At 44.1% G+C, this 9922-nt stretch overlaps 1 protein-coding gene across 2 annotated transcripts; it reads right to left on the minus strand.

Annotated features, from left to right (window-relative positions):
• Positions 1-807: 807 nt before the first annotated feature.
• Positions 808-7287, minus strand: LOC125515130 (uncharacterized). Of its 2 annotated transcripts, XM_087528792.1 has the most exons (6): positions 6543-7284; positions 2136-2294; positions 2040-2075; positions 1833-1916; positions 1689-1753; positions 808-1611 (listed from the first exon to the last, which is right to left on the minus strand). In XM_087528792.1, exons 1-6 carry the CDS (start codon positions 6570-6572, stop codon positions 1386-1388), a joined length of 600 nt encoding a protein of 199 aa, XP_087384918.1. In that variant the 5' UTR covers positions 6573-7284; the 3' UTR covers positions 808-1385. The 2 variants fall into 2 exon arrangements, with proteins under 2 accessions (XP_087384918.1, XP_087384917.1); XM_087528791.1 differs by having other exon boundaries at positions 1833-2075; positions 6543-7287.
• Positions 7288-9922: the final 2635 nt, after the last annotated feature.

Here is a 9922-nt window from a genome sequence, read left to right on the forward strand (position 1 = left end):
CATGAAGTCATCCTGATCAAAGGGAGACCCGTCCTCTTTCACGGTGGGATAGCCTCTTGCTATGTCCACTGGGTCTAGATCTGGCACCCAAGCCTCGGAGCGGCTTAGGGCAGTCAAGGCTCCGGCTCACGCATAGGAGCGTTTTACTTCTTGGAACCTGGCAGGAAGGATGGACAGCTTTTTCAGGACGTCGCTGAGCCGGTTGGGTCCTTGGTTAGTAGGAGAGATGGTGGCCAGAGCCCGTTGTGCGCCGATATACAATTGTTCAACTAAAGTATATACTGCCTTTAGTTTAGTCAATGGGACTTGGCTCAGATTCTTGCTTCAAGGACCTGCATAAATTTTTACACACAAAGTCAGTTAACGGCTTATACTCCGGTTTGGCAAAAAATACACAAAAGATCAAGTCAGACAACTTACCAAAGATAGCAGCTACCATCTGAGACACCCGCCCCTTTAACCCATTTAGCTCTGTTGAAATCTCTTTCAGAGATGTTTTGGCTGTCTCAGCTCGTTGGGTCAGAAGTGTCTTTTCCTTTTCCTAAGTTTTCTCCTTGGCAGCAGAGCTGGTCTTCAAATTTTCCGTTGCAGAGAGGCTTATTTGTAGTTTGGAGTTAGAAGATTTGATTTCTGTCTCCTGACTTGCTAGCCGCTCTTTGCATCAGTCAATTGAGAGTTCAACTCAGACAACGCATTCTGTAAAACATCCAGATGAGCCAAGACTTGGTTTCAAATTCAAATTCAAGATTCAAGTCTCAAAAACTTTACAAACAAACCACTTGTAAAGTACTTGACACTTGGGGGCTAATGTATGCCAAGTCAAATTTCTAGGACTCTACAAAAATATTTAAAGTCCCAAGTACCTTACAAAGTAACAGCACTTGCACTTGGGGGCTAATGTATGCAGTTCAGCAAGTTTGTCAAGGTTAAATCGGAGCATTAAGTACTTTGAAGACGGTCTTCACAACAATTTTTAAGTACCGATTCACTTATGATCAAAGTGAACCGGTTCTTGGGGACTACAGGTGAAGCTTTGTTTTTATCATTGATTCAGAGGTAAAAGCTTCGGCCTATATTTTACAGTCCACAGGTTATTCTGTTTCTCTCATAATCTGAAGACTTGGGGGCTGAAGGAATACTAGTAAACCAGAAAAAACGTACCTCATACTTCAACTGAAGCTGCTTGACCATCTCGATCTCAGACTCGCGACTGGAGTGTACATGACTGAGTAGCCGAATAAAATGTCACTGGCATTGAGACGGTCATAGTTGGCAACGTCAAAGCGAACCTTCTGCCTCTCCAATGCCTCTTGCTTTGTTGTGCACCGAGCCAGCACCGTTGGGTTCCCCGGCTCAACAAAGCGGCTCCCAGTAATTTGAACATCTTAAGCAGGTGTAGACGGCGGGTCGGTTGAGCTTGATGGTCCAGCTGTAGAAGGATTCAAAGTGGCTTTGTCAAAAGACGGCTCCAGAGGATTTGCTTCATTATCAATAGGCGGGTCTTCTGGAGCGTCAGTTAATGGAGAAGGCGGCCTAGCCGGGTCAGATGCCATTACTGGCGGGTCTTCCGCCGGTTTTGCTGCCTTCGCCTTTTTTGATTTAGCTTGGCCGCTAAGAAAAAATGTTGCAGGAATGTCACTATAAAGATAAAATTGAACAACCCAAAAGAAAGGAGGATTACTGATTACCCGGGAGCAGTCTTGAAAGCCGGGAATTGGGTTTGCGAAGAGTCACCAGAGGAACGAGACACCTCCTGAAAGAATAAAAAAGAGTTCACAGAAATACAAGGACAAGGATCTGTTAAGAAGAGTTAAAGACAGAGATAAGTAAACCTCATTCGGACGTTTCTGAGGAGTTTGTTGAAGGAAGATAGCCGGTTCATCTTCAAACCCAGCTTCACGGCGGCTTTCATGTTGCTGCTTTTTCAAATGAAAGTTGGGATCCAAGTGAGCTAAAGGGTTAGAAAACCTTACTTTACGGATCACTCGTCGAACTTTGTGTCTTGGTAAGGGCTCTGAGTCAGAGGAAGTAATAGTTACCTCAGCTTCCCCGACCTGACTGGCCCCAGTGTCATCCTGGTAAGGATCAGTGTCAATAAGATTGTTAAAAAATTGACCAAGGGAATCAAGGGCTACCTCCGAGTTAGATGTGTCATCAAGTTTCATCAAATCTTCGGCAGTGGTCTTCTTTTTCTTCTTCGATCTCCGGGTCATTTTCTTGGCATTCATGGCGGCGATTTTCGCCTTGTTGGCAGCTTCGTGGTCATATTTCACTTTCCAAAAGTCAGAATTGGCCTACAAAGACAAGAGGAAGGATCAGTGCTAAACAATACGACTGGGCAAAATACAAAGGAAAAAAGATCAGAATATCCTTATTTCTGGTACCGGGTTAAGTTTACATAAGGGATTTAACCCAACAATACTGCAGTCTTCATATTTCCCATTCACCAAAAGGTTTGACATTGAGACAATGTCTTCTTCGGTTAATTGAACCGGGCTATGACGAAGAGAGTCGTCCGGGCCTCCACCATATTCATACATCAATTTTGACCGGCAGCTTAATGGAATAACCCGCCATGAGATCCAGCAGCGGGTCAGATCAACTCCGGTTAAACCGTTCCCCAACAAAGCGTTGATTCTTCTGATGGATGGAAGCAGCCTCTTGCGTTCAGCAACAGTAAGTTCATCTGGAAGTGCGAACTTGGAGTCAAGACGATCGGGGCGGTAACCCGGCAGTGGCTTCTCGTTGGCTAGTGAGATGTCCTGACAGTAAAACCAAGTTTGGTTCCAGTCCTTTGGGTGACTTGGTAAAACTATGAGAGGGAAGATAGCACCCTGCCGGCTCTGAATTGAGATGCCTCCAAGCTCTAAGATAAGGCCGTTGGTGCACTCGTTCTGCCGGTTCAGATAGAAGTATTATCTAAACAGTTCTACAGTCGGCTCTTGCTGAAGATATACCTCACAAAGCACTTGGAAGTTGCAAATATTAGATATGGAATTGGGCCCAATGTCCTGAGGATGGAGTTTGAAAAAGTGAAGGACCTCTCTGAAGAACTTTGAACCGGGCGGTGAGAAGCCACGGTTCATGTGGTCAGTAAAGACAATCACCTCGCCGTCTTTTGGATTGGGTCGTTCTTCTTCCGGGTTAGGAGCATGATAAGACATGACGGTTTTTGAGGGCAGAAACCCAATGAGGAAGAACTCTTTTAAACGATCCTCAGTTATGGTTGAAGGGACCCAGTTACAGATGGTGGGCGTCTTTGACGGCATGATGTGCAAGGAACTGAAAAGGAAAAAACAACATGCCGGTTCAGTTTACGGCAAGATTAACAGTTAAAGGATGAAGATGTAAAACAAGTAACGGAGGCTTAACTAAGGGCTAATGACATATAAGGAAAAGAAAGCCGGAGCGGTAAGCCGCCATGACTACAGATTCTTTTAGAAAGCGAATCCAGCTAAGTCTTGGCGTAAACAAGTTTCACCAAGCTATCATTATTATTTTGGATCAAATGGCTGTCCCAAAAAGAAAATATTCTAGACCTAAAAATCCAGTACAGATGAGTTCGTCAGCTATAATGAAGCATCTATATAGGAAAAAGGGATCTACTGATATCAAAAATGGACGCAAAACAACTACCGTGCGAGTTATATTTCTTTTTTGGATCAGAAGAAGTTGCGGAAGAAGAACTACAAGAAGATCCGTGATGAACAACCGAAGAACACTGATGAACTCGCAACCCTAATACAGATCTAGATGTGTGAGAAAGAAGGAACTTACAAGATGCAGATCTACTGCGAAGAGTTGTCGCCTCTCTCTGGATGAACTCAAGGTGGTGCAGCGGCCGACGTTGAGGGCAACGGTGAGTGCTACGGCGGCGGCGGAGCTCGAGAAGCAGGGAGGCAGCGACAGGAAGAAGACAGAGAGAGAGAGAGAGAAGAATGAGGAAGGCCTGGGCAAGCTTATTTATAAGGATAAGATGCGAATAGACGGGCGCAAAAATCAAGGGAGAACCAAATAATGGTTATCCAGCTATATAGACGCCTCGATTCTTGGGAAGCATTAAAGATAAAAGGTCTGTTGGAAGATGACGTCATGAAAGTTTTTTGTGTTTTCAAAAGATGACGTCATGGCGGGTTACAGAGTTTTTCAGACAGAAGTAGATGGATTTCATCTAAGTATTGAATATTGACAAGGAACAAAGTTCAAAATCAATCTGGGGCCTAATGTTGGGGATATAGCTACCAGGCATGACCCGCCCAGGAGGGGGCGGGTCAACCCCAATGGTGGGTTACGGAAAGAAGCCCAGTAATATTCAAGGTGATAGTGTATTAAGAATTGTAAAAGGCATAAGCCCAAAGGTGGCTTAAGGCCCAACATTGTAAACTGACTTATGTAAAGAAAGGCTTGTAGAGAAAGGCATGTAAAAGAAGTCACCGAGACGGACACGTTTTATGAGCCGGCCGGGACTCTATAGGCCGCCAGGCGTCAACCCGTGTATATAAGGGGACGACCCGGCGGCGGCTCAAGGCAAGAAACAAATAGATCGATAACCAAGCCGGCGAGTTGAGCCCCTTGGAGATCGAAACTTCAGCAATACCAATCCCAACTAGACGTAGGCTTTTACCTTCATCGTAAGGGGCCGAACTAGTATAAAAACTCTCTCGTGTCCTTTGTCCCGATTAACCCCTTTAAGCTTCCTAGTGCGATGGCCCTATGACTAAGTCCTTGCTCTAGGACATCTGCCGTGTCAACTCCACGACACATCCCGTTTACTATTTTGCAATCTTTATTTTCCAATCTATACAACAAAATACCAAAAATATTTATCTTATTATCTCTATCATATCTCACTTTCGCAAGTGACCGTGAAGGGATTGACGACACCTTTATCGCGTTGGTTATGAGGTTCTTGATTGTTTGTGTAGGTACTAGGTGACTTGTGCGTTGTCTCCTTCTGGATTGATACATTGGTTCTAAAAACTAAGGGAAATACTTACGCTACTTTGATGCATCACCCTTTCCACTTCAAGGGAAAACCAACGCATGCTCAAGAGGTAGCAAGCGCCATGAGCGCCTCCTCGTCGTCCGAGTCCATCTTCGAGCAAACAAATCGAGAACACCTGGCGGGCGTGGTGGGCGCAGAACCACTGGTGTACCGCCCTATGCAGCCGGAGCGCCGGAAAACTCGCCTAGATGGTGGTGGAGAGGTTGCCGCGGTGAAACCTTCTCTCTTTTCCAACGGGAATAGCCTATCTAGCGGTGCTGGGCAGTGGGTGGCGCCGGGATCGGTACGATGGTGGCCGAGCCCGCGGGGTGGGGGACGAATCTGGACGATTGCCTTGACTTTTCTCCTGACAGTGTGTACCACGCGTATTTTCCCCATCCGCTGGAGCCCCCGAGCGCCCCCAGCGCACTGGGTTCGGCCTGCGATCGCCGGGCCCGAAAACGGGCCGAGCCGGCGGATTTCGGCATCTTGGGGGCGCGACTGGGGCCTTTTTTGGCGTCGGCGCTAAAAAAGTCGCCCTGGGGGGCCTATTGGGAACGCGGCTAGAGATGCTCTTAGATATTCACTCTCAAGTAAATTTCAATTTGCATAAACATACCTAACAATGCAACTCAAAATCCTTTAGGGAGTCAAAAACATTCTTCAGGTTTCATAGTTACTACCAAGTGAAGCCAACTTTAGGATCTGTCTTTCCTGAAGGTTCATGTCAGTCAGGCGGGTACATTTCACTCATTAAACAGAAATATTTGTGCACACTTTAGATTAATCAAACATACATCTTTAGGGCCGCAAGCTAATTTGACAAGGTAAGCCTAATCTCCTACAAGGCTGCAACCTCCCAAACATTGACGTCCTCCTCGACAACTCATGCCATGAATTTACCAACACCATTCAGTAGTTCATTGCTAAATACAAAGAAGGGAGACTAAATCTCACCACCTGAACAATACATTTATTTACCTCTATTTTTCGCACTGAGCAGCAGTTGCACAAACTCTTTCTCCTTCCTAATCGACTCCCCGTCTCCACCGCCACCGCCTTGTCCTTCCATCGAACAACCTGAACCAAGAACCTCCGGTAGGCCATCTGGTTTGTATTTTTTCATTCACTAGCAAATCTAATTTTTTTGTTCTACCTCGTCATTTGCAATGCTTGATGGAGTTTTTTTGTCTATATCATCTTTGAAACTACACTACAACAAATTATCCTTCCAACTCCACACAATCAACCCGCTCCGGATAACTTAGACAATTGTGCCATGATTTATGTAGATTGATTGTATTTTCTAATCACATTGTCCCTTTTAGTCCATTCCTGAATTTAGTTGCCACACAAATTTATATATTGCTTATGAGTTCAGGAGGGGAGAGGTAGAGATATATTATCCTCATAACTCTGAGCAAAGCTGCAGCACGACATATTAGCAAGAGTAGCAAAGTAGCCGCAGCAGTATGGCGTGGCAAAGAGTACGGAAGCAGGAGCGTCATGCGGAAAACAGTAGGGAAGCAACAACATTACGTGGTAGCAGGATGCGCACCTTGTCCATATTCGCTCGTGAGGCGAGCATTCGGCAGGAGTGAGAGCAGCCTCCTCCCCACTGGCCGAATTAGCGGAGGGAGGCGGGCGGGCGTAGATCTCGCGGCCCGGTGGCTCACCTTGTCCTGCGCGCTGGCCTTGGCCTCTTCATCCACCGCTGCCACCTCGTCGTGCTCGTCGCCCTTGGGGAAGGCGAGCGGGGAGTTCGGGCTGGCGATGCCCTTGCTCTATTCGTCGTCAGCCGCAGGCTTCTCGGCCAGCGGCTCCACCGGGGCCTTGCTTGGCCGGTGCAGGTCCTAGGAGGGGATCTCCGGCCGCGCCTGCTGCCGCTGGTGGCGGCTGCGGCAGTTGCTGACCTGCACGATGGACGGCAGATCCACGAGAATGGCGACCACCTTCAGCCTGCACACGCCGAACTCCTACTCCCGCGCGATCCACTCCCGGCTGTCGTAGATGTTTGGATCTCGTCGAGCGATCGAGGGATTGGGTGGAGTTGTGTAGGCGATGGCGAGAGCAGGGGAGGAGGCGGAGGATTGATTTGGTTGTTTTGGTTTAATAGAGGGTCTTTTGTAAAAATGAATCATTTCTCAAAAATTCACTTACAGAAGGACTGCGGGTTCAATTATGAAAAACTATATGGACTTTTCGGCAAACACACCGTGACGGTGAACTCAACAGAATCAATGTGTGCTTTATTAGTAGGTAAAGATATAGTCTTGGAGTACACTTTTGATGCTAATATTATGTTATATGGTGAAAGAAGAGCTTGTTCATGATTGGCCTATCAGGGGTGCTAGATTCTATTAAGACCTTATATATTCATATAGGGTTTCATGATCTGAACAGAACCATTGTCTTGTTGCAGTGCTTTTCATGTCTAGAGAATTTGTATATAGAGGTGATGATTTCACACACATTGAAAGCCCATAGATAATGTACTAGAATTAACCGTTCAACTGTCGCTCCTTCGACATACTATATTTTAGGCATTAACTGTTTTCAATCTTCATGTCTATTTAGGTAATAGGTTTTTGAGAAAAAGGTCTAATCAATCGATGGCAGAGGAAGCACGAGGATTTTTTCAGATCTCATGACATTCGTTTGAAGACAATAATGGTGGAAAGATATGCATCCAACCGTGTAAACACTAGATTTGTCACATTCTTCATGTTGAATGCGAGGGCACTATTGTCCATGAGGATTAAGTTTTTTGACAAGAAATTTCTCACATATGGACATGTTAAATAGCATAAAAAGAAGTTTCAGGTGGACCAAAGGGCTTCTGATCGTGCTCGGCTTCTATTTACAAGAACTTGTCGTCATTGTGGACCATTAGATCTTTTGTACCAGGATCTTGATTTAAAGGATCGGACCGATCTTTTTTATTGTGACTGCCGAAAACTTTGGTTGAGTTAGATGTTATTGCCCTGTTCATTCTAGGTTATGTGTAAACCTGATGAACAATTAAGCCTCATGCTTTTGTACCTTTTGTAAACTGGAGTTAGATATTGTTGCCTTTTTCAACTCGGTTTTGACCCACATTTTCTTTCATACTGGGCCAATGGCTTGTCATTTCTTTAATTAATACATGAATATTATAGGAAATCACAACATAGGGAAAGAACATCATTCTTGTGGGATCCTTGAGAGCACTGTTCATTACAGAACCCACAAGTTTTTAGCGTCCGCCAGCACCCACAAACTTATTTTCAGCTAGCACATCAAATGGGTTGAATTCTTAATAAGAAAAGTTGCATGGTACTAACAAATTTGGATTCTTACATTTGGGACCCATGAGGAAAACGTCTATCCAAGGCGGTATCGACTCAATAGTAAACATTGAAAAATCTAGTTTTAAAATTACTGTAAATCCAAAACTCGCCTGAAAACCATGAAACTTGGCATGGTATTGTGACATGTAGGGATGAAAACAGCGTGGAAATGGACAGAACTGGGTGCTACCATATTTGTTTTCGTATTTTTATACAGAAACGGAAATGAATATAGAAATCCTGGAAACTAATACAGAATCATATACTACCGGAAACAAACACGGAGCGAATACAGAGCGGACACGGAAACAAAACTGTGTGTTGACCGAAACTTAAAACCCCCTTGAATCATAGAGAAATACAGACAAAAAACAAACAAATTGATGGAATTCTTAACATGGCTACAAAATGATATGGCTGTGTTCGTAACATAGGGTAGTATTGTAGTAGTACATGACAATTCCGTATAGAGTCTAGCTAAGTATATGTGTGGTAGTAAAAATTGGTACTCAAATGATACATTCTGCTTATTCTACTCATTGTGTCATTGTGTGTTGTTTTGTAGTTGGGCTACAAAGCATCCATGGGCCTATAGTAGAAACAGAAATTCCATATTAACAAAAACGGAAAGTTCCGTTTTCACGTGTGTTCCACCAGAAAACACCATTCCATTTTTGTTTCCGTTTCCGCATAAAAAATTCCATTTCCATTTCCGTTTTGCAAATTTCCATTTCTGTTTTCATATTTCCTCTCCGTTTCCATTTTTCCTCCGGAAAAGAGGGAAACTTTCCACTCCGTTTTCATCCCTAGTGACATGGCACCAACATGTTGTCGTAAAACAATAGTCCAATTTTGGACAAGTTTTGGTATGAACTTCTTACAAATCGAAGGTTCTCTCAAAAAGCCTCGTGGTTCTGAGAGGGAACTTGACACCTATGTGTGCGACATACGCTGTCTCTGTCCGCCTTGATTTATTTTACAGAGGCAACATGCAACTATAGGAGCATCGTCCTAAAAATATGAAATTATTCAGGGTTTGTTTTGCCTTTGTATACATTATTTGAGTTTTCTAGGCATTTTGGAACATACTTTGGTGTGTGCAAAGGTCATGTGTGTACTAGTCACCTATGTAATTGGATGTCAATTTGTTTATGGAATCAAGTCCTTATAGGTTATAAGTACATATGTTGTTATTATGTATGCAATGACATCGCACACAGACCATACTAGGAAACTCATCGGTGATGATTTCGTCAATCGCTAACAATTGTATACCGGCAAGCATTTGCCCATACTAGGAAAAGAAACCATCTTGAGATCTAAAATATCCAATCTCTTATTACAGAGAGTGATCAAAGTATTCATGCGATTGATACTACCATTAAGATGTTTGAAAGGTTCATTATATTTTTGCAATTCAACCATATGTTTGTGCAAATCACCAAGTTTGTCCAACATTTGAACTCCCTCTGGGGTGAAAGAAAAACCCTTCTTTTGAGGTGGAACCCCCATAATTCCTTCTAAGATTTCATAGGCAGCATTAGCATCAAGCTCAATAAAATTCCCTTTGGCGGCAAAATCTAAGAGTTGTCTATGATGCAAAGCCAAT

The sequence above is a fragment of the Triticum urartu genome, chromosome 6A (genome assembly GCF_056163025.1).
Source record: "Triticum urartu cultivar PI428250 chromosome 6A, HENAU_Tu73, whole genome shotgun sequence".
Taxonomy (NCBI): domain Eukaryota; kingdom Viridiplantae; phylum Streptophyta; class Magnoliopsida; order Poales; family Poaceae; genus Triticum; species Triticum urartu.

Excerpts from the sequence above, each read along its gene's own strand:
- LOC125515130 (XM_087528791.1), bottom strand. The coding sequence starts at position 6,572 with ATGCTCGCCTCACGAGCGAATATGGACAAG. Across the intron at positions 2,295-6,542 it reads CACGAGCGAATATGGACAAG|GCCAATTCTGACTTTTGGAA; the intron begins GTGCGCATCCTG and ends TTGTCTTTGTAG. Across the intron at positions 2,076-2,135 it reads ATGACACATCTAACTCGGAG|GATGACACTGGGGCCAGTCA; the intron begins GTAGCCCTTGAT and ends GATCCTTACCAG.